The 25,702-nt window shown below is 39.8% G+C and overlaps 1 protein-coding gene across 2 annotated transcripts in view; it reads right to left on the bottom strand.

Annotated features, from left to right (window-relative positions):
• Positions 1-25,702, bottom strand: part of timm50 (translocase of inner mitochondrial membrane 50 homolog (S. cerevisiae)) — a 177,783-nt gene that overhangs the window by 87,513 nt on the left and 64,568 nt on the right. For both annotated transcript variants that reach the window (XM_076281817.1, XM_076281818.1), the window contains exons 3-6: positions 12,102-12,133; positions 11,609-11,630; positions 3,244-3,302; positions 3,003-3,122 (exon numbers count right to left, since the gene is read on the bottom strand). In XM_076281817.1, coding sequence (XP_076137932.1) covers positions 3,003-3,122; positions 3,244-3,302; positions 11,609-11,630; positions 12,102-12,133 — 233 coding nt within the window. The remainder of the gene's footprint in view (positions 1-3,002; positions 3,123-3,243; positions 3,303-11,608; positions 11,631-12,101; positions 12,134-25,702) is intronic.

Genomic DNA, 25,702 nt, shown 5'->3' with positions numbered 1-25,702 from the left:
TTGTTATGTGTCTGTTTGTTGTATATGAAAATACAATAAAAAGACTTTGATTAAAAAAAAAAAAGACCTTTTTAAAGACATCTAAATGGAAAAATTAAGACTATACCACGGCAAAAAAGATACATACAACAATTTAAAACTGTTTTATGCAATCGTTTTATGCAATCAAACTAATTTGAACACCCACCCCATTTTAGATGTCTACAGAAGTTACCAAATATATTTTGGCGAAAGACAATAATTGTGTATGAATTACCTTCACAGCTATAAATACCCAACTTTAGGGTCTGGGCTGCTTGCTTTTGAAGCTGGCTGTACATATCTGGTTGTGCTACTGGATAAGACTGACTGTTCTTCACCTGTATCTGTAGTACTGTAGCCTAGGCTACTTGCCAAACATGTGTACTGGACTGGATTACCTTCAATATTTTTTTCAAAGGTAGACTAAGATATTTAAATATTTTAACTAGATGTACTGCAGAGCGGTACAAAATGTGACTGTGAGGCATAGTGAGGGTAAACAGAAAACACCTTAAGTTTTCCCCCTGAAGTATGATACTTAAGGCTTAATTTCTCCTTAGGGGTAAGGGGTTTATTTAAGGGTGTTGCACAGAATACCTTAAATTGTTTCTTTAGTTAAGGAAAAACGTTAAGGGATATAGCCTACTGCATTGAAAGGGATTTACCGTCACAAAAATTCTATTGAGATTGTTCAACAGCTGTAACTAGCTAGCTGGCTAGAAGGTGATGTCGTTAGTTAGCAACCCACCGAACACAGTGAAGTTTAATGATCTTATCATTCATCTCACCTTAAGAATATTCGCTGAAATTATCCAGGTAGCAAGTGAAGCATGTTATAGACATGAACTGAGCAATACTAGCTGGCTAGTTAGAAATTATCCTGACTGTTATCAGTGCACCAAAATGAACTTTTTTGTTAATGTTTTGCCTAGTGAACCGAACCAAAGCTCATGGCAGGCTAACAAGACATCCACATCCACATGAAGTTAACGTTAGCCTACCACTAACGTCATGCAAACCACACAATAACAATAAGGCATGTTTCTGATAGGCCTATTTGTCAGAGTAAGCATATTAGCAGAGAGGTTTTATTTTAAATTGTATAATTTTCAAAAAAGTATAATTATTGCAAGTTGCACTACTTTTTGTATTGGTTTTATACAAGATGTTTGTGAAATTTGCACAGTAAAAGTTCTGTATTTTGACTGCAATTGTCTTTAGATTAGAATCATGAGTGGCTCTTTGTAAACAGCATCAGCATTTCTGGGGCCATGCAAAACTGCATTACCACTAGTGTGGAGTTATTCTACATCATGACAGTAAAATAGACCATACTTAGTCAATGTACTGCAGCAATTCCTCTCTCAACCTGTAGAAAATGCTGTGAACATCTGATTATGTATGGAAAAAAAATACCGTCATATACCGTGAAACCGTAAGAATTTTGAAAAGTACCGTGATATACATTTTTGGTCATACCGCCCAGCACTAACACAAATTATTTTATTGTAAGGCCCCCCCATGAACGAAAGTTCACAAGACTTGGCATGCATTCGGAGGGTGTCATAATGATCCTAGACTTTCAATTTCATGCAGTTTTGACCATGTCAGCCAGAGATATTGTGATGAAAACACCTAATTTTTTGCTTTTTAATTCTTAACTAGGTGGCGCTATACATAAAATAAGTGGTAATGGGATGGGTTGACATGCCCCCTTAAGACCAACATACAAAAAAAGGTGGACCTCCTAAACCCTACGGTTCTCGAGATGTGTCTGCCCTACCCTCCTTTCGGGGGGTCCAGTCCAGGGGGGGGGGGGGGGGGGCTACAGATCAAAACGAAAAACGATGGTTCCATGCTATCCATGGGGTTACATGCCCACCAAGTTTCGTGTACCGGTCTTACAGTGTCCCGGGAATCCTTGACAGAAATTTGGACATGCGAAAAAGAAAAAAAAAAAAAAGAAAAAATCTGACTAAACCTATATGACCGCCGCTTATAAGCCTACTTTATATAATTTACTATGTGTATCTATTGTCCCATATGCAGCACAGCAAATCAAAGTTGATCCACTACTTGCACACCAGTTGTATTTAAACCAACCAAAGCTTGACTGAAACATTGTAAAACCATTGACTTGTTTTAAAGAAATGTATGGGAAAAGTGAAACCACCCCATCAATTAAGAGACAGGTCCTCCTCGCATGTTCCTGCTGAAAAACTGCTGGTTTCATCTCAAGCACGCACGTATTATGTGTTTTTTTATGTAGCCAACATTTAATGTAGTCGCCGACATTTAAAAAAAATCACAGTCTGTGGTTCCTTCATAAATTGCGCAGCAAATTATCAGACGAGTGACAGAAGCACCGGTCCGCGCCTAATTTGACCAGCAGTCTTCGTGTCCATATAGTTTGTGAAACGATGCTGCGTCCGAGCAAAGATTCTAAGCCCAACGCAACTCCAAAAAGGAGGACAAATGAGCATCCGACTTGAGGCTGCGCCGGACAGGGCTTTTAAAATCCGTATGTCCGGCCTAAATCCGAACGTATGGCCACCCTATCGCTAACTGGCCTATTAACTCTTTCCCCCTCTCACTCTACCGCTCACGGCTACCTGCGTATCTCTCAGGCCTCGGCTACACCACGAAAACGTCAGGCATATATTTACATATTCACTACCGTTTTCACACCTTTAATGACACCCGTGAAAAACATCTTCACTCTGCAACCACTACACCTTATAGTCACTTATAGCCTAAAGTTGCGTTTAAAAAATACACGAAACCGGGTGGAGACATTTCACTCGCTCTCTCGCACTCGCTGGCTGGCGGTCCCATAGCCTACACAAATTTAATACCTGCTTTTCGAAAATTCAAGACATTCCACACAATTTAAGACTTTTTTAGGCCTCCACGGGAACCCTGCAATAATCATTCTTAGTTGAGGCCCAGGAACTGTGAAAAGCAGGTAGAGGTGTACTCACCGACCACTCTGGGTGAAGCAAGACATCAGTGAGCTCAAGCACTAACGTGTATGGAGGCTGATAGTAGGGCTCTCGCAGGGGGTCTGGAAGAAGCTTGGGGCTTGTGGGTTCAATGATCATCTACGAAAAGCAGAGAAAGTCGGACAAAATTTAAGCTAAATAGGTTGGATAACAAAACAAGCAGAACAGAATTATCCATCTGCAGGTTTACCATAACTTCTTGTGTTAACTTCACACTTGCCTGTCTGTAGTCTTGAAAGTATTTCCATGTTCTCTTCAGTTGTTGAACAACTGGCACATCTATACAAAGAGATAAATGAGAGCAGACCTTTTAAACGGGTACATTTTCAAAATCGGGGTCATCCCTATGTTCCCCGGGTCCTATGTTCCCCGCTACCGGGGAACATAGGACCCTTTTTTGAAAAAAGGGTCCTATGTTCCCCGCTGCTTCCAAGTAGACTGCAGCCGCACGGCAAGGCGCGGGTTGGTAAAGTGCTGTCGCGCGTGTTTGAGCTCCGAGTCGCCTCTTCTTGAAGGAAGAGCGCATGTTTGAATCTGCAAGCACGTTCACTAATGAACATTTCTTGACGAAGCTGGCCTATCTTAGCGATATATTTGATATATCTTAGCGATACATTTGAGTTAAATGTCCAGTTACAAGGCAAAGACAAACACCTACCTCACCTAGCAAATAAGATTACTGCATTCACCAAAAAAACTTGAGTATGGGACAGGGGCCTCGATCGCGACAGTATTATGCCTTTGAGATTTCTGAGCGAAATCGCTGAAACGTCTGATTGGGAGGCACTCTTGTGATCCCATGTATTAAACAGCAGGCCTACATCACATCCCTGCAAAGTTTATTTCAAAAATATTTCCCAACCAGCAGTGCTCAGTATGACTGGATTATGGATCCATTTAATGCAGCATGTTGGCATTTCATTGAATATATTGTAAAATGCTGTATAATGGCCTATGCTTCCTAATATGTTGCTGGAAAACAGAAATATGTGTGTTATGTATTTATTTATTATTATATCTGCAGCACCAGCTGATCCTCTGTTGAAGAGGATATATTTAGAACTTGTCATTATTTCAATAAATTTGACAATTTTAAGCTTGACCTACCACTTTCTTAGAGCGATGAGGGACAGGTGGGGCTCGAGAATGCCCCCTTGATCAAAGTGGGGAATGAAAGAAAAAGTTTGAGAACCACTGATCTAGTTTGTTAACTACCACAGTCACGAGTTAGGTCGCGATAGTCTTGTCATTTTTAAAAAGTGGGTCCCCAGAAAAAAAGTTTCAGAAACACTGTTAAATCTAGCCGAGTATGCATGGTTTCAGTCCAGGGGCGGAGCTAATGTTTCACTATAGGGGGTGCGACGATCTTTAGTGGGCCCCTACTGTCAGTGTTTATCCCAAATTCATGTTTTTTTAGTCCACTTCATATTGTGCTTATTAGAGGCTGAGGCATTTGGTTTATGTCCTGATGACCCTACCGTTTAGTCTGTGCATCGGGGCAGCTTAGGCCTGCGACGATGCGAACTGTAGTGATCAGGCGCGCCTGCAGGTGTATGTCAGGGGTGTGCAGGAGGACCCAAGTGCAAGACTCAACCAGGCAGAATTACAGACAAAACAGAATTTATTTTTAACACAAACTTTACATTTAAAGAATTTCTTACTTACATACAGGACTTTGACTAGACAAACAGAGAGACGATCCGACCAGGAACAGAGAAACAGGAGGGTAGAAATACACAGCTGACATGATGGTGCGCTATACCATCATGTCAGCGCGCCTGATAGTGACTGCTGTTGTCGCGGCAAGTGCACAGTGTAGGCACAGTGTAGACTAGACCTACATGCTATTTCGCTGATTTTCTGTAGGCTAATAAATGCAGCCTGTAGCATAGGCTACTTTGGCAAACCCAGACCGGCATCAGTTTCGCTTTTAAAACACAACAGTGTAGCGAGAGGGAGAGTGCGGGCTATTTAATTTGCAGCATGACAGACGAACTCCCATTGTGAGCGCACTCTACGGACCAGTGGCATCTTTAGTAGGCCTAACATTTTTCATTATTATTTTTCCCCAGCAATCAGTACAAATAAGCATCGGTAAATATAACAATTAATCAAGATAGATTTGGCCAAAAGTGGGCCCCCTTTGCGGTCGTGGGCCCGGAGCGACCGCCCCCCCCCTGCCCCCCCCCCCTCTCCCTCCGCTTATGCTTCAGTCCCAAGCTTGTCATTGTCTTTGCACTTGGCATGTCATTGTGGATTCTTACTGTACAAGAGGTAAGGGAGGTGATTTAAAATAGCCTTTGGTTGAGCTGTCGGAAGAATGGGATTAATTTTAATGGAACAAAGAGATATCAAACTATACTGGGCTGTAGACCCAAAGGGACATTTTTGGATTATTGACGAGTCAGACCAAAGGGGCTTCGGAGCAACACGCAGTCCCCCCTGCAGCGTGCCAGCGAACGGAAAAATGAACAAAACAAACCAATTAAATATCAACTTAAAAAGGCATGTAGTTGTAGCGCGTTTCTTCTGTGAGAGGTGCAGCTCGTGTACGTTGCTGTCCTCATTTTAGTACTGAAGCGGACAATGCGAAGTTACCTAGAATCTTAACTTTGAACTCGTTATATTCAGTAAAGAAGCACAAGTAAAACCATTGTAGGCCTATGTTATAAAAAAAATTCTTCATCTATTCTTTTACTCCGCTATACTCAACGTGGAAGTTAGGAAAATCGCCCTTCTGGCTTGTGTCAATATTGCACCGTGCGCATATGTGTAGGTCTACCTGGTGTGCTACGGCAAGCAACATTGATAGAAAAATTAACTTTGCTACCGTTTGTGCACGAAATGTGCACTCGCAAGCATATCTCATGTATTTTCCGTGGTCAGATACAAGGCGGGGAACATAGGACACTTTTCGACAAAAAGGGTCCTATATTCCCCGGTCCCATACAAATAGCGGGGAACATAGGACCCGGGGAACATAGGTACGCTCCCTCAAAATCAATGCAAATCAACAAAAGAATTAGAAGAAAATATAATAAACAAGGTTTCCAAAAATAAAGAATAATTTTATCCTTTATAATTGGAATGTCATATTTCAGTGGACGACACAGTGGTCTGATAACAGAAATTAATGCACTTACAAGATTTAAGCGGCCATCCGCTGTGCGTCGGGGCCATTTTACAAGCTCAACCATGCATTCATTTCTGTTAACAGACCACTGTGTCATCCATTATCCCTTACTTAAAAGTCTGGAGGGTTCCCTGAGGGTTCAGGGATCATGCTAAGCTAATCATTTTTTACCACGACCGGAATGTGTGAAAGACATTGTGAAAATACAATAGCGGGGGGGGGGGGGACGACTCACAAAACGTCATTTTATCATTATTTTGACCATCAAACCAACCAGGAAGTAATCTGAAATGACCATGGGACGTTTGTATGGAAGTCATTTCCTGTCCAGGTAAGGGTAGATTAACTAGATCAGCAACAGCCCATCTATCCATAGACCGTAATCCACCCATTGACTTGCATTATAGAGAGATGACTGAGGAGGGATAAAAATTGCAATGGTATTTATTTCAGAATAAGTGTGTCTATGATGTCAATTAGTAAAAAAAAGTTTAATCTATGTTTTTGTGTTTTTTGCCAATCATTTATTTAAAAATAAACAAATACATATTTTGATGTTTTTGACAATGACAATACTTTCATTCATATTGCTTAGGTTGTGCTAAAAAAAGTATATGATAGTCAGTATTGCACTTTCCTGAGACCTCTATAAAGTCCTTAAGGCGAGACACTGCAGGAGAAAACATAATTTTCATGCACTGGCCAATTTCGAGATGTTGGGCTAGTTTGGTACCTTAGCATGCATTCTTTCAACAACCAAGTCCAATATACACATGTAGGTGTTTATTTCATTACATTTTGTCTACTCGCACCTGTATATTTCTCCTAAATTCACCAAAAGTTAGCATTGTAACATTTCATGCGCTACTGCGACCGTGATCCGAAAAATATCATGTGTAGTACTCGGCTGTAAACTCGGCTGACACAGTCAACAACGTCAAGTTAACGTTAACGTTAAAGGAGAAGTTTGGTGTGATATTGACCTAAAGTGTGTTGAAACATGATACCGAGTGTGAACTTTTGTCTCATAGCTCATCTGGGCTTGTCCCCTGCACTCCAAAATCTGGCGCTAGTTAGCCATGCAAATAAATCACTGTTTTACACCATTTACGAGGCTCAAAGTAGCTCCACACTTCATTGGTAGACTTCCGAGGGCCCTGACGTTTAAAACGAGACATTGAGAACTTTGAAAAAGCACTGGTAGTTTATTTACGACGATTTATACAGACAGTACCTTCAGGAAGTTTACCGTTCGCTGCCATCTTGAATTAATGCACTTACGAGGTTTGCACCTCCGCTTCGTGTCGGGCCCGTTTTACAACCTCGGCCGTGCATTAATTTCTGTGAAAAGACCACAGTGTCGTCTATTATCCCTTACTTAAGCAACGATCCAAAAAGGACATGCTGACAGTTGGTGTTGGCAACCTAGCAACAACTAGATGTACCGCATAGCGGTACAAAATATGAACGCCGCTCAGTCCTGTACATCCATTTCGCCAAAATAAATCATATTAATGAATTTGTCTCCATATTCTACTCCATCCCCCACCCTTGAAACTTTTGTGTATATTTGTTTGGAATGTGTGTGTGCACACATTCCGCACACAAAGTAGTCTACTGGCGCTGCAAAGGTGAATAGATTTGTTTCTGGGCCAAAAAATTTGCAGCATTGTTATAAAACCTTTAAAATCTCTAAACAATCACAAGTAGGGCAGTTCATCACAGTCCATCCATTGCAACTAGACTGATGAAAGGTACACCTAGGCTACATTGTATTTGGGAAAAGCAGAAGGTAGCAGCATAATGTATTTATTTATTTATTATTAAACAAAACAATCCCTGTCAGTTCCATGCAGTTTTCAACAGCTATCAAGAAGAGAGGTCATGTAACGGATTTTTGTGAATGACGCAATCTTTTGATTTTCACCCAGCCTAGTCCATGGTAGGCGCCCGATAGAAATATTGTTTAATTTTGCGATTGAGATATCCACGCACTGGCGCCCCCCCCCCCCCCCCCCCCCCTGCGACGTGTTCGCCCCCCGGTTTCAGAGCTATTGTAAATGCAAAAATGCATAGAGGGAGTTATGACAAAACCGTGACTGTTAACAAACTATAAGCTATATAAGGTAGGCCCTATGCCTATTACACAACACAAATTGTCACTAGGCTATGCTGGCGACCCAAATAAAATCTCCTTTGGAACCAATGGCTTACACCTTACAGTATTAAGCTGCCACCTCTTTGCGAAAAGTTAATAGTTTTGCATATCAGTAGTAATACATTTCAAGTAGCTGAATCACGGAAAGGGCGAATGAAGTGGACACTTCTAAATGGAACCCAACCCACTGTACAGTAGCTCAAGGTCTGTGGCTAAAGCAGCCATAATGAAAGCGTTATCATTGTTTGGATACTTCACACACGTGTTTTTTAATCGCATAGACTACAACTACCAAGCTGGAATCAAAGCACATCGACTCCCCTCTCACACCCTAAACACGCACTTCGAACAAACAAAAAGCGCCTCAGTCTCACGGTATAGCCATAAGCAAAACTGTATCTGGCCGGTGTAACGTTGGTACTAAATCATTCATCGCATAGAATGATTTTTGTAGCACGTGCAACAAATATGTGTAGGTACAGCCCTGCCCTGAATACATCTCAACGTGCGCTCTAAAACATCTGGTTTAAATGGAGATGTAGATCATCACGGGTGCGTTAATAAATCTACATTGCGGCGAGTTGACACAAATTATTCACTTTGACGAATTTATGTAGTTTCAGTTACTTTACTTTGAGCCATGCTCTTCCTTACTTGAATCACCTTTGAAAATAGAGGACTGAAGTAGCCTATATGGGTGTTTGGGAATGAACGTTGACTCAGATGCTTTTTGAGACCAATAAAATGTCAGAAATGTCCCAGCCCGGTGTTTAGGATGCATCATAGACAGGTTATATTTCAGGTAGCCTATATATTTTCCATTAAAAAAACCATCACGTAGCGAACGTATTGTGGCTAACTCACTTAGCTCCTGTTAGTAGCCTAGGCTATGGTCATAAGCAAATGAGATGACAGTCGAAAGATACAATTAGTGCTGTTATCAATTTGCTTGGTAGCCTATAAACGCATAGGTTTATCCATCACTCAACCATGCTAATGGTAACATTATTTTACCTACATTCTGCTATTGATAGGATTAACGTAGCCTACCTGCAGTAAAAAACAAGCATGTCCGATAAACATTCTCAGATTTATTTCGGCTTCAAGAGGAAATGGGAATTACATGTCATGCAGAAATCATCCTACCCTTAGACGTTCTCTGCGGTAAACTACTGTAGCCTACAGTCTTGTCCTTGTAGGAAGCGTTGTGTCTTTCCAACCCACTTTAGATTAACTTCCAACAAAATTACGTCTCACTGCAACGATGCGCCATCTAGTGGACAAACGACTACGTGACGCCAATACTGGAAATGCAGCCAAATTATTATTATGATGAATATTTGGGTTTCCTTTAATCCTACAGAATTTGTAATTATCGGCCGTTCTAATTGCCGATACTGATGGTATACGTGCCTGTTTGTGTGTGTGCGTGTGTATATGTGTGCACCACCATCTACAGGCCAATGAGTGTACAGTCACTAAATGTACACATACCTTAATTTTTTAGACCCCCCCATGGATGAAATTCTACGAAACTTCGTCTCAACTGAAGAGAAGGGCCAGGGCTTAAAATTCATTTTTCAAAATGGGGGGGAATTCCCCCCTTAGGTTATTCATGTAGGGGGGATTTACACAATTTAGGGGGGAGGGGGGGATTGCAATTTCGATACTTCTTCGATACTTTTTAAAAAAGTGTTTGATTTTGGGGCCCCCAACACCCTGACGTCATCAGTAATATATACTGTAGTGGGATCACTCTCTCCACACACACACTGAAAATTATGGCTTATGTGATAGGCTATGTTTCTATTTCATATATTTGTTAATTCATATAGAGTGTATTTAGTTAATAATGTATTTTTTTTAATGTATAGCATTTTACTAGTAATTACTAGTAGCTAAACATATTTAGTAATTTGAATGCTTCATATTGACGTTTAAACTATAACACTTAGGCATATCTTTAATGTGTTGTGTAGGTCTAATTGAGTGCACATTGGTGATGAGTAGGTGTAATTGAGTGCCTGTCACTTTAAGAAAATACGTGAGAGTAATTAGCCTCCCTTCAGCCTGACGGTTTTAGGCTAGTCGCTAGTGAATAAAAGTTGTGCATAGTGCATAAGGATATGTGGATGCAATTCATTATGTTTTCTATGTTATTAGATAAAATTAATGTTCAAAAAACTAACAAGTTGAAGACAATCTTTCTGGGATCAAGTGTTGACGTGACCTGAGCTAGCAGGATAGTTACCAAGGAGCTCTTTCCAGATGTAAAAGTTTGCCATGGTTGCGTAGTAGCCTATTTGCGTAAGCGCAAAGTGTTTCTCTCTCTCTCTCTCCGTGTGTGTGTGTGTGTGTCTGCGTCTGCATGAGGCCATGTTCAATTCAACTCGGTAGTTGATCCGTCCGGTCAATAGCACCGCCTTCACGCCACTTCATGATTATATTAACGTCATCAGACAGGCTGTAAAAGTGTATGCGGGAATTTCTCGCATTATGATGGCTAGAGTTGCGGGACTTGAACAAATTATGCGCAATACCCGCAATCCCGCAGTGAAATTTAAGCCCTGAGGGCGATTAAAGCAGAATGATATTGCATTTTCATTTTTTACCGGGGGGGTGCAAATCACAAATGAGTGATTATGGGCTAGGTTGATGTGGGCCCTTGAGACCAACATCCCATAAAAATTTCTTCATCCTCGGTGCCACGGTTCAGGTTGTTGTTTAGGAAAAACTGAATTTTTTGGGTTTCGGGGGGCCCAGTGCGGAGGGGGAGTGGCCCCCGGGGACCAAACAGAATTTTTCCGTAAAAGTCTAGTGGGGCTACATACCCACCAAATTTCATGTGCCCCGGTGTTTCGGTGCCGGTCATAATAAACACTTGAACAAAGCGCCTGAAAATGAGGTTGAGGGTGCTGTTGGCGCAAAAAAATGTGATTGGTGGACAGAGTCCCTTAAATATGTCAAACAAGACATTTTAGTTACACATTTATTTATTTATAATGTAAACAGACAACTAACTTGTTTAGCCTTCAGAAATGTACTAAATGATACAACTTTACAATGAAAACATTAATTGGGCAAATATGTGTAGATATGTGTGAAGAAATTGCAGGTGGGTTGAATAAGTTTGCAAGCCACTGTATTTACCCACTAAAAAAATGTCAATGGAACTAGAAATTCCTCCTTACCTGAGAAATGAGTTTGACAAAATGTATGTAAGCCATGTACAGCTAGTTTTTAAATATACACAGCAACATAATATATAGTATATGGTCAGAGACTGGAACTTACCATTATCAAATTCATCTGGAATCTGTAAAATAAAAGACACCATTGTTAAGGTAAGTGTTGAGTGAGTGACAACAGAAACAGTACAACATTGGTTGACAGTATGGCAAGCCAACTGAGCATTTATTCCTATAATCTTAAAGGTTGTATCAGCAATTTCAGGCCCAAAAAAGGCCCAAACATAAATGATCACATTCATCTAATCTTTCCTAACGATCCGCTAGCTGTCCCTGCGTCTCTGTAGGCAGCCTAGGCTACGAGATCTGTACACAAAAACAATTGCTACCAACAAGGGTTGGCAACCCACTCAAAGGCAAAATAGTGTTTCAGCCAATAACCGGCGAGGTGCGCGTTTAGGAGAGTTTTAATTGCACGGGGGGGGGGGGGGGGGTGGAGGGAGTAGCGAGCTAGCTCACTGTTTTCGTTTGAACATCAACAGAATATATTAAGGGAATTAAAAATATTTAGCATCACATCCTAGTGAAAATTCACATACCTTGTTTCCTTGATCATCCACAGAATTACTACCTGTGAAAAAGAGTAGACTTTGTTGATCTATACATACACTTTGTGTAAGTAAATGTGCACCATATTATAATATTTCATACTTCATATAATATATAATATAATATTTCCAGCAAATCCATGGACAGGTTTGTGTCAGCTGGGTTAATCACCATGTTTAACGATTAATATAGCAGTTCAAAAAACAATTTTTCACACAATATGTATGCATAAAATAACACACACACATAATAAAAAGACATCATAAAAAGAGGAATGAAAAATTTATCTTAAAATTAGGAAAAATCCAACCTTTAAGAACACCAGTTGTCTTTGTGAATTAATCATGTATCGTAAATCAATAAATGTTATTCCTTAAAATACAGGGGGCATAAGTAAGTAACCCCCCATGTTAAATTCCCATAGAGGCAAGCAGATTTTTTGTTTTAATTATTTTTATTATTATTTATAATAAATAATATTTTAGCAATGTCTTTTTGTTAAAAATATTAATTTGCTTCCCTTCAAAAGTGAAATTTTCCTCATTGTTTTCATTGTGAGTACAATAAATCTCCATCCCTATAAGCCTAAACAGTAATGACAGTAATGAACATTTTCAAATGACAAAATTGAAACAATTAAAGATAAGATTAATAACCAATCAGTCTCACCAAATATTCATACTCCATTGCTGAACGATAGCGAAACCATAATTGAATCACAGATGAGACCTCGAACAACATTTAATTAATTTACACCTATCGACATATTAGACCTCACTTCCACAATCTCATCAAAATCTACAACTAGTCTACTAGATCCTATTCCTATCCATCTTATGAAGACTGCTCTCCCTTTCTTGGATAATGCTTTGCTCCAGATTATAAATAATTTGCTATCAGGGCATGTACCACAGTCGTTTAAGTTATCTGTTATTAAGCCATTCCTCAAAAAACCTACGTTTGATCCTAACAACCTGGCCAATTATAGGCCTATATCTAATCTCCCTTTTATGTCAAAAATACTAGAAAAAATAGTGTCCAAACAAATTGGTGCCTGCTTGCATTTGAATAAAATCCAAGAATTATATCAGTCTGGTTTCAGAGCTCACCACAGTACTGAATCAGCCTTAGTTAAAGTTTTTAATGACCTCCTCATTGCTGCCGATAATGGACATATATTAATATTGGTCCCCCTGGACCTCAGTGCTGCCTTTGACACCATAGACCATGACATATGGAAAGCGTTTAAATCCATTAGCTGCAGCTCAACCGTCTCTGCTCCACCCTCTGTAATGCCTGGAAACTGCAGACTGCAAGACCTTACAGATACTTGTAGTGCTTTTAACAAACATTTCATCAATGCTGGCCACATTTTTAAGGACAACATAAATGGGCCGTACAATGTTGCCACTGTTCATAACCTCCCTCACACTGTTGACCAAGCTGGTACCCCACACCCTGATGCACTGTTCACCTTTACTCTCTTCAGCAGAAATGAAGTCCTTAGGGCATTGCATGCCATTGACCCTAGGAGCACCACTGGAGCGGAGAAGTTAGACCCTTTTCTTTTGAAGTTGTCTGTTCCTCTCTTAAAGGAATTATCTGGAGTAAAATGCACTTTAGATCGATTTCCGGATGATTGGGGGTACATACGTTGAGATGACATCAAAATTATGTCATTCGGATGTGTTTTGAGAAAGTTCGATTGTACCGTTTTCAGTCACAACTCGTAGCCTGGAAGTGCGCGGGGCATTTCAATTGCGCCGCTACAAAACGCTATTTTTATACCTCTTCTACAGTTCCAAACAACATAACACTTACGTGGTAGTGAGTAGAGGGTCCCTAAAGCCAAACCGAAGTATCCCGAGGTCTTTATGTGGTCGAATAGAGAGTCCAGAATGAATTTCATCAAGCCAGTACCTTTCCGGGAATATTGCCATCTTTGCCGCCACCTTGAGGGGAAAGTCCGTAGGAGTCTTATTGCTGTGTAACACGCTCTGGAAATTCACAATTTCGTCGTTACGAAATATTTCGTAATAATATTTGGTTGCTAGGTTACGGGAACGCTGGCCAGACACGCCGCTCCGTCTGGCATCATGTTTTTGTTTGTTTTTATGCAATGTTCGTAATTTTATGTAATGTTTATTTTTTGTATTGGTTTGTCTTGTCTAGTTGTCTAGTTGTCTAGGTGCCATGTGTAATGTCCGGCAAAAAATCAATTCATACTCCACATTCCATAAAAGATGGGAGCAGTATACCTCCAGAAAGTTAGTTGGTCTACCCAAGCGTAACAACCGAGACACGTGTATTGCAGTTTGGCTGGCGGTTATGTTGTCCGCATACCGCCTCCCATGGCCAAAACTGACATCATCGCCTTTATTTCTTCTCATTCTTTTGATGCGTGTAGCTCATTTTTTGGATATTTTTACCTCAATTCTTACACATGGCACCTTTAAATGTTTTCCCTGTTTATTATGACTGCCGCTAGCGAAGCGGTCATATAGGGATTGTCAAAGTTTTTTTTTTTTTTTTCACGTCATCTACTTCCTGAAATTTTGGTCAACGATACCCAGGGCACCAAAACACCAGGGCGCATGAAATTTGGTGGGTATGTAGCCCCACTAGACTTTTACGGAAAAAATTTGTTTGGTCCCCGGGGGCCACTCCCCCTCCGCACTGGGCCCCCCGAAACCCAAAAAATGCAGTTTTTCCTAAATAACTACCTGAACCGTGGCACCGAGGATGAAGAATTTTTTATGGTATGTTGGTCTCAAGGGCCCACATCAACCTAGCCCATAATCACTCATTTGTGATTTGCACCCCCCCGGTAAAAAATGAAAATGCAATATCATTCTGCTTTAATCGCCCCTCTCTTCAGTAAAGACGTTCAGAACTGCACCAAATTTTATGTGTATAATTAACCTTACATTCTCTGGGGGTATGCCAAGTTTCGTAGAATTTCATCCATGGGGGGGGGGTCTAAAAAATTAAGTTATGTGTACATTTAGTGACTGTACACTCATTGGCCTGTAGATGGTGGTGCACAAATATACACATGCACACACACACACAGGCACCCACATACTATCGGTATTAGAACGGCCGATACATAATTACAAATTCAGTAGGATTAAAAGAAAGCCAAAATAAATATTCATCATCATCATCATGGCTGCATTTCCAGTACTGGCGATAAGTAGTCGTTTGTCCACTAGATGGCGCATCGTTGCAGTGAGACGTAATTTTGTTGGAAGTTAATCTAAAGTGGGTTGGAAAGACACTACGCTTCCTACAAGGACAAGACTGTAGGCTACAGTAGTTTACCGCAGAGAACGTCTAAGGGTAGGATGATTTCTGCATGACATGTAATTCCCATTTCCTCTTGAAGCCGAAATAAATCTGAGAATGTTTATCGGACATGCTTGTTTTTTACTGCAGGTAGGCTACGTTAATCCTATCAATAGCAGAACGTAGGTAAAATAATTTTACCGTTAGCATGGTTGAGTGATGGAGGCCAATTTGATTATTGACGTATTTGTAGAAAACCATAAATGCGTTTATAGGCTACCAAGCAAATCGATAACAGCACTAATTGTATCTTTCGACTGTCATCTCATTTGCTTATGACCATAACCTAGGCTACTAACAGGAGCTAAGTGAGTTAGCCACAACACGTTCGCTACGTGATGGTTTTTTAATGGAAAATATATAGGCTACCTGAAAGATAACCTGTCTATGATGCATCCTAAACACCGGGCTGGGACATTTCTGCTCAGGGTCTCAAAAAGCATCTGAGTCAACGTTCATTCCCAAACACCCATATAGGCTACTTCAATCCTCTATTTTCAAAGGTGATTCAAGTAAGGAAGAGCATGGCTCAAAGTAAAGTAACTGAAACTACATAAATTCGTCAAAGTGAATAATTTGTGTCAACTCGCCGCAATGTAGATTTATTAACGCACCCGTGATGATCTACATATCCATTTAAACCAGATGTTTTAGAGCGCACGTTGAGATGTATTCAGGGCAGGGCTGTACCTACACATATTTGTTGCACATGCTACAAAAATCATTCTCTGCGATGGATGATTTAGTACCAACGTTACACTTTTGCCTATGGCTATTCCGTGAGACTGAGGCGCTTTTTGTTTGTTCGAAGTGCGTGTTTAGGGTGTGAGAGGGGAGTCGATGTGCTTTGATTCCAGCTTGGTAGTTGTAGTCTATGCGATTAAAAAACACGTGTGTGTGAAGTATCCAAACAATGATAACGCTTTCATTATGGCTGCTTTAGCCACAGACCTTGAGCTACTGTACAGTGGGTTGGGTTCCATTTAGAAGTGTCCACTTCATTCGCCCTTTCCGTGATTCACACAGCTATGTGAAATGTATTACTACTGATATGCAAAACTATTAACTTTACGCCAAGAGGTGGCAGCTTGATACTGTAAGGTGTAAGCCATTGGTTCCAAAGGAGATTTTATTTGGGTCGCCAGCATAGCCTAGTGACAATTTGTGTTGTGTAATAGGCCTAGCATAGGGCCTACCTTATATAGCTTATAGTTTGTTAACAGTCACGGTTTTGTCATAACTCCCTCTATGCATTTTTGCATTTAGAATAGCTCTAAAACCGGGGGGCGAACACATCGCGGGGGGGGGCGCCAGTGCGTGGATATCTCAATCGCAAAATTAAACAATATTTCTATCGGGTGCCTACCATGGACTAGGCTGGGTGAAAATCAAAAGATTGAGCTTAACCATGGACCTCATAGTTGCAAAATGCAAGGGAACATGAATCAGCATATTATTTGCACAAACAATAACGGACAGTAGCTCTTCAACTTTGCCCGTTAAAATGTGTATGAACAGTCTCGCAACGCATTTCATGAAGGCCCTTTTGGACATGTCAGTTATTTGCACCACTGGGTAAAACGGCATTTTGTTTTAGACTACTGGTATTTAATTTGTGCATTGACAATAAAGCTGAATATCATTTGAACTAGATGACTAAACTTATGCATATGTAGAAGAAGAAACATTCACAAAAATCCATGACATGACCTCTCTTCTTGATAGCTGTTGAAAACTGCATGGAACTGACAGGGATTGTTTTGTTTAATAATAAATAAATAAATACATTATGCTGCTACCTTCTGCTTTTCCCAAATACAATGTAGCCTAGGTGTACCTTTCATCAGTCCAGTTGCAATGGATAGACTGTGATTAACTGCCCTACTTGTGATTGTTTAGAGATTTTAAAGGTTTTATAACAATGCTACAATTTTTTTGGCCCAGAAACAAATCTATTCACCTTTGCAGCGCCAGTAGGCTACTTTGTGTGCGGAATGTGTGCAAACACACATTCCAAACAAGCATACACAAAAGTTTCAAGAGTGGGGGATGGAGTAGAAGATGGAGACAAATTAATTAATATGCTTTATTTTCGCGGAATGGATGTACAGGACTGAGCGGCGGTCATATTTTGTACCGCTATGTGGTACATCTAGTTTACGTTATTTTTGATCTGCTGTGGCCGCCGAGCTGTTGCTGACCTGCGAGGTGCCATGCCAACTGCAGACTAACGTTAACGGTGAAGAGCTGCAATCTCACGGAGCAACAAACGGTCGCTGTTAAAAGTCCACCGAGTTGCGGATCTGCAAGATCGCCCACGACTTCAGACTGTGCTTCCAGTGATCTCCAGACTGCAGTCTACTAATGTTAAAGTTATCTCCAGACTGCCAGTGAATTCAGCGGGTTGGTCAGTTGTAAAGAACTTTGTTGGCGTTGCATCGGTTGTGAAGACACAGCTCTGTGCGCAGTTTTCACGGATCATCATTGCCCTTGGACATTTTCAGCTGGTTTGGAAATTGGACTAACTTTAACATCACTTTCCCCCCTTTTTAAATGTATTTTCTTTTTTTTTTACTTTTTATTTGTTTATTAGAGTGCATGAAAATGCAATCTACTGTTATACGATTTCTTCTTATTGGGGGCCAAGCAGCGAAGCTGCGAAGGCACCCATTGAGTTACTAGCTTTTCCTATTATTGGGGGCGAAGCTGCGAAGGCACCCATTGAGTTAGTAGTGTTTCCTATTATTATTAGGGGTCCGAGCAGCGTAGCTGCAGGACCCCTATTGTTTCTGTACCGTTCATTTTTTGCCAAAATTCTGTAAAAGTCATACTGCAGCCTAAACCGTAACTCCAAAACTCTTGAAATTTTCAGGTATGGTTACCAGTACCCCCCTCTACCCATAACCCAAAATTTGGGGTACTGCACCCAAAGGTGGCGCTATTGGAAAAAAAAGTTAATTATGCTTATTTCTCCTTACCAGATTGACCTAGACTCAAAATTCTTTCATAATATTAATCTCTAAACTCAGATGCCTCTTTTTGGCCCTGGTCTTATGGTCTACAAATGTTTACTTTTGCCACAATTTCATGGAAAAGCCAAACATTATAAAAAGTTTCACACTCTTCAAAAATATTCAAAACTTCACCAAAATTTTCACAGACAATGTTTAAACCAAGCCTCACAAAAGTTACTACTCAGAATTTTTATATGTTGTTCCATTTCAGAGATATAGGCCAATAAAGTTAGACCACTTAGGCCTTTTTTCATAGATCACCTATATTCCAATAAACCGTAAGTCCTAGAAATTTGACATTTTCAAGTATTGTTACCAGTACCCCCCACTACCCATAACCCAAAATTTGGGGTACTGCACCCAAAGGTGGCGCTCTTGTCAAAAACGCTTATTTCTCCTTACCAGATTGACCTAGACTCAAAATTCTTTCATCATATTAATCTCTACATTCAGATGCATCTTTTACACCCTGGTCTTATGCTCTAAAAATGTTTACTTTTGCCACAATTTCAGAGAAAAGCCAAACATCATAAAAAGTTTCACAGGCTTCAAAAATTATCAAATCTTCACCATAATTCTCACAGACAATGTTTAGACAAAGCCTCACAAAAGTTATCAAAATAATTTGGATATGTTGTTCCATTTCAGAGATATAGGCCAATAAAGTTCGACCACTCAGCCCATTTATACTATATCACCTATATTCCTATATGAGTCATTTTTTTTCTTGGATAACAAGCATACAACCATCATTAGGTGGATACCATTAACAGTGCACATTTTCAGATCTGTACTCTTTTTTATAAAGCCCTTAATTCTATTGTCAAATGTATGCTAGGCATTTTTTTGATGTTGTATGTTTGGCCAACACACATTTTCACCATCTGAATGTGACAGCAAAATATGTAGGATTGTCAGTGGCTCAGTGGGATAATGCCTAGTGCTGGTGTTTGTTAGGTTGAGAGTTCAAATCCCCGGTAGTGCTTTAGGCTCTAGATCGAATACTATTGGTTATTGAAGATTCACACAATTGAACAGCACCTGAATGACATCAGGCAATCAACATACACAGTCATTAGTTGCCAAGAATCAGAATGCCGAGACACTCTGACATTTAGGGGAACTTCTTTGTTTACTATTTTTCCTTCATCATATCATATTTATATTTCATCCATTAGTGTTCTTCTCTACACTACACTACACTAATGCTATTGGTTATTGAAGATTCACACAATTGAACAGCACCTGAATGACATCATGCAATCAACATACACAGTCATTAGTTGCCAAGAATCAGAATGCTGAGCCACTCTGACATTTAGGGGAACTTCTTTGTTTACTATTTTTCCTTCATCATTAAGTCTATCATATTTATATTTCATCCATTAGTGTTCTTCTCTACAAATGTCTAATTGCCCCAGAATTTCAACAAGTTTTCAGGTGTACTCTTTCAGGAAAGCCCTTCATTTTATTGTCAAATGTATGCTTGGAGTTTTTCTTGTGTGTTTACCAACACACATTTTCACCATGTGAATGTGACTGCCCATTATTTAGGATTGGCAGTGGCTCAGTGGGATAATGCCTTGTACTGGTGATCCTTAGGTTGAGAGTTCAAATCCCGTTTGAAGCATTAATGTTCGAATGCTGTTGGGTTGTGGAGGTTAGCATACTAGAATAGAATGCTGTTGGGTTGTGGAGGTTAGCACACTATAACATTACAGCTACTTGTCAATATGGACTTGTAGTGCAAGGCAAGTATAACTGTATAATTATAGGCTGTTTATCTTATTGACTCCAACACAGAACCCACCCCCCCTTCACCTACCACCACAAATACAATTCAATTCTGTGGGAAACACTGCCTTCCATTATCAAACCCTTCATCTTATCCACGACAAATAAATAGGCCTGTAGAATCAAGTATTGTTAGAATACTTTTAGGTTGTAGAGATTAGCACACTAGAATAGAGTACTGTTAGAATACTGTTGGGTTGTGATGGTTAGCAAACTACAATAGAGTATTGTTAGAATACTGTTGGTGAAAAGACTCCCTAAGTTTATATATATATATTTTATTATTATTATATTGATTCTCATTTTCGAATGTACACTTAAATCTGCACAAAGTCCTTGAGGTGAAAGTGCTGTGGAGAAATTGCAGGATTGTTTGTCTCTGCAACCTAACCACGCCCAGTTTACCTGCTGGGAAACCCTGTAGCTCTGGAGCAGGGGCTCAGACCAGGATAAATTGTTTGCTCGCCCTCAGTTCACTCTTTTGTTCATCTCAACCCAGCACTCCAGTGTGTCCTGCTCTGTGTGCGTCTTTGAGTTAACGTAAGTCATCACTTTAATGACCCTCACTATGACTTGTGTGATGTTTATCAGTTTGTAGAGTAGCTCTGCCATCATGTGTAAAGTTAAGGTCTTTGTTTGTTGGTTTGGTGTGTTGGAGTCCCATGTGAGAGATGATTAGGTGATGTTGGTTGACTTGGGATGTCAAGTATTGTTTAGTTGTATCTTATATAGCCATATGATTTCAGTTTATTGCTCAAATGTCAATTGGTTTGTTTGTGAGTGGGGATCTGTACTGATTTACCCCATTTCACTGATTACTCCATTTTCTGTTTGTTTCCTCTTTGATGCAGCACACATACAAGTAAAGAACAAAAGAACAGATGAATTGAAACTCAAATAAAGTTCACTTGTGTTGCACCGAAACCTGCCATATCCGTGTCATCACTCCATACCATTGAGCCTTCTGACCGAGGCTCTGCCTGCTCGCCACACACTCACACTACCTCGACCCACATCGCCCCCTACAGTTCCTTCAGTTGGGTTGTGGAGGTTAACATACTAGAATAGAATACTGTTAAGAATACTGTTGGGTTGTGGAGGTTAGCACACTATAACGTTACAGCTACTAGTCAGGACTTGTCGTGCAAGGCAAGTATAACTGTATAATTATAGGCTGTTCATCTTATTGACTCCAACACAGAACCCACCCCACCCCCCTTCACCTACCACCACAAATACAATTCCATTCTGTGGGAAACACTGCCTTCCATTATCAGACCCTTCATCTTACCCATGACAAATGCATAGTCCTGTAGAATAGAGTATTGTTAGAATACTATTGAGTTGTGGAGATTAGCGCACTAGAATACTACTGTTAGAATACTGTTGGGTTGTGGAGGTTAGCACACTAGAATAGGGTATTGTTAGAATACTATTAGGTTGTGGAGGTTAGCACACTATAATGTTACAGCACAGGGTAATCCTAATTTTATGCATCAAATTTATTCCAATCCTACTCAAAAGTTTTGAACAACACAAAGTGAAGGTTTTATCCAGATCAAAACCAAGAATAGATTTTGTGATCTAATCCAATTTCAGGATCCTTGTTTCCCTTTGAACAACCCATTTTCAAGATTTGATCCAATCCGATAGCCGAAATCCGCTAACTGAAATCCGATAACCGAAATCCAATCACGTTTCTTTTGAACAATTGTGCCCAAACAATCAAAGCATATGTAAAACTAAAAAGCTATGCTACCTCATGTTCGTTTTGCTCGGACCCCGTAAATCACCGCTTGCGGTTATATTTATTGGGGGCCTAGCAGCGAAGCTGCGAAGGCACCCATTGAGTTAGTAGTTTTTCCTATTATTATTGGGGGCCAAGCAGCGAAGCTGCGCGGCAACCCATAGTGTTTGTACCTTTTCTTATTATTAGGGGTCCGAGCAGCGTAGCTGCAGGAACCCTATTGTTTCTGTACCGTTCATTTTTTGGCCAAAATTCTGTAAAAGTCATACTGCAGCCTAAACCGTAACTCCAAAACTCTTGAAATTTTCAGGTATGGTTACCAGTACCCCCCTCTACCCATAACCCAAAATTTGGGGTACTGCACCCAAAGGTGGCGCTATTGAAAAAAAAAAGTTAATTATGCTTATTTCTCCTTACCAGATTCACCTAGACTCAAAATTCTTTCAGAATATTAATCTCTAAACTCAGATGCATCTTTTTGGCCCTGGTCTTATGGTCTACAAATGTTTACTTTTTCCACAATTTCATGGAAAAGCCAAACATTATAAAAAGTTTCACACTCTTCAAAAATAATCGAATCTTCACCAAAATTCTCACAGACAATGTTTAGACCAAGCCTCACAAAAGTTATCGCTCAGAATTTTGATATTTTGTTCCATTTCAGAGATATAGGCCAATAAAGTTAGACCACTTAGGCCTTTTTTCCTAGATCACCTATATTCCTATAAACCGTAAGTCCTAGAAACTTGACATTTTCAAGTATTGTTACCAGTACCCCCCACTACCCATAACCCAAATTTGGGGTACTGCACCCAAAGGTGGCGCTCTTGTCAAAAACGCTTATTTCTCCTTACCAGATTCACCTAGACTCAAAATTCTTTCATCATATTAATCTCTACATTCAGATGCATCTTTTTCACCCTGGTCTTATACTCTAAAAATGTTTACTTTTGCCACAATTTCAGAGAAAAGCCAAACATCATAAAAAGTTTCACAGGCTTCAAAAATTATCAAATCTTCACCAAAATTCTCACAGACAATGTTTAGATAAAGCCTCACAAAAGTTATCAAAAGAATTTGGATACATTGTTCCATTTCAGAGATATAGGCCAATAAAGTTCGACCACTCAGCCCATTTCTCCTATATCACCTATATTCCTATATGAGTAATTTTTTTTTCTTGGATAACAACCATACAACCATCATTAGGTGGATACCATTAACAGTGCACATTTTCAGATATGTACTCTTTTTTATAAAGCCCTTAATTCTATTGTCAAATGTATGCTAGGAATTTTCTTGATGTTGTGTGTTTGCCAACACACATTTTCACCATTTGAATGTGACTGCTCTATGTGTATGATTGTCAGTGGCTGAGTGGGATAATGCCTAGTGCTGGTGTTTGTTAGGTTGAGAGTTCGAATCCTGCTAGAGCTTGAAGCTCAAGATGCACATGCTATTGGTTATTGAAGATTGACACCATTGAACAGCACCTGAATGACATCAGGCAATTAACATTCACACTCATTAGTTGCCAAGAATCAGAATGCCGACACACTCTATGACATATAGGGGAACTTCTTTGTTTACTATTTTTCCTTCATCATTAAGTCTATCATATTTATATTTCATCCATTACTGTTCTTCTCTATAAATGTCTAATTGCCCCAGAATATCCAAAAGTTTTCAGGTGTATTTTTTCAGGAAAGCCCTTCATTTTATTGTCAAATATATACTTGGAGTTTTTCTTGTGTGTTTACCAACACACATTTTCACCATGTGAATGTGACTACCCAATATATAGGATTGTCAGTGGCTCAGTGGGATAATGCCTAGTGCTGGTGTTTGTTAGGTTGAGGGTTCGAATCCCCGGTAGTGCTTTAGGCTCTAGCTCGAATACTATTGGTTATTGAAGATTCACACCATTGAACAGCACCTGAATGACATCAGGCAATCAACATTCACACTCATCAGTTGCCAAGAATCAGAATGCAGAGACACTCTATGACATTCAGGGGAACTTCTTTGTTTACTATTTTTCCTTCATCATTAAGTCTATCATATTTATATTTAATCTATTAGTGTTCATCTCTACAAATGTCTAATCGCCCCTCCATGCTTGGAGTTTTTCTTGTGTGTTTACCAATACACATTTTCACCATGTGAATGTGACTGGCCAACATGTAGGATTGACAGTGGCTCAGTGGGATAATGCCTTGTACTGGTGATCCTTAGATTGAGAGTTCAAATCCCACTTGAAGCATTAGTGAGTTGTGGATGTTAGCATACTACAATAGAATGCTGTTGGGTTGTGGAGGATAACACACTATAACATTACAGCTACTTGTCAATATGGACTTGTAGTGCAAGGCAAGTATTACTGTATAATTATAAGCTGTAGCCTATAATTATTTGTTATTCTTATAATATTTGTCATTTCTTATACATATTTAGTTGGCTCTTCCACTTGACAGAACAACTCTATATCGGTTAAGGATGTCACGCATGAAACAATGCTGCAGAAACATGAAAATACGACTTTGAGTTTAGTAGGCTATAATTTTCAGTTCCTGTTTATCTATTGCACAATGGGTAATAATTTAAAGGAATCATGTTGCAGTCTTGTAAATAGTGACCCTGCAAGATCCCTAGTCATTGCAAAATCTTAGTCTGTGACTTAAAACTCTACTACTTGTCTTTAGATGTGAGAGGGTCTGAGACTGTAGTCTTTCAAAAATCTTTTCCAAATCTTTGCAAATCTTTCCAAAGTTTACCCGCTGGGAAACCCTGTAGCTCCGGAGCAGGGGCTCAGACCAGGATAAATTGTTTGCTCGCCCTCAGTTCGCTCTTTTGTTCATCTCAACCCAGCACTCCAGTGTGTCCTGCTCTGTGCGCGTCTTTGAGTTAACGTAAGTCATCACTTTAATCACCCTCACTATGACTTTTGTGATGTTTATCAGTTTGTAGAGTAGCTCTGCCATCATGTGTAAAGTTAAGGTCTTTGTTTGTTGGTTTGGTGTGGGAGTCCCATGTGAGAGATGATTAGGTGATGTTGGTTGACTTGGGATGTCAAGTATTGTTTAGTTGTACCTTATATAGCCATATGATTTCAGTTTATTGTTCAAATGTCAATTGGTTTGTTTGTGAGTTGGGATCTGTACTGATTTACCCCATTTCACTGATTACTCCATTTTCTGTTTGTTTCCTCTTTGATGCAGCACACATACAAGTAAAGAACAAAAGAACAGATGAATTGAAACTCAAATAAAGTTAACTTGTGTTGCACCGAAACCTGCCATCTCCGTGTCATCACTCCATACCATTGAGCCTTCTGAGTCACACCATTTTGTGTGTTTTGTGTGTTTACCAACACACATTTTCACCATGTGAATGTGACTGCCTAATATGTCGGATTGTTAGTGGCTCAGAGGGATAATGCCTAGTGCTGGTGTTTGTTAGGTTGAGAGTTCGAATCCTGCTAGAGCTTTAGGCTCAAGATGCACATGCTATTGGTTATTGAAGAGTCACACCATTGAACAGCACCTGAATGACATCAGGCAATCAACATTCACACTCATTAGTTGCCAAGAATCAGAATGCCGACACACTCGAAGACATATAGGGGAACTTCTTTGTTTACTATTTTTCCTTCATCATTAAGTCTATCATATTTATATTTCATCCATTA

Source organism: Alosa pseudoharengus, unplaced genomic scaffold (genome assembly GCF_046254945.1).
Source record: "Alosa pseudoharengus isolate Yale_2024_CS ecotype anadromous, Long Island Sound unplaced genomic scaffold, YU_APseudo_1.1 YU_APseudo_1.1_scf_13, whole genome shotgun sequence".
Taxonomy (NCBI): domain Eukaryota; kingdom Metazoa; phylum Chordata; class Actinopteri; order Clupeiformes; family Clupeidae; genus Alosa; species Alosa pseudoharengus.
This window is presented reverse-complemented; position numbering and strand designations above follow the sequence as displayed.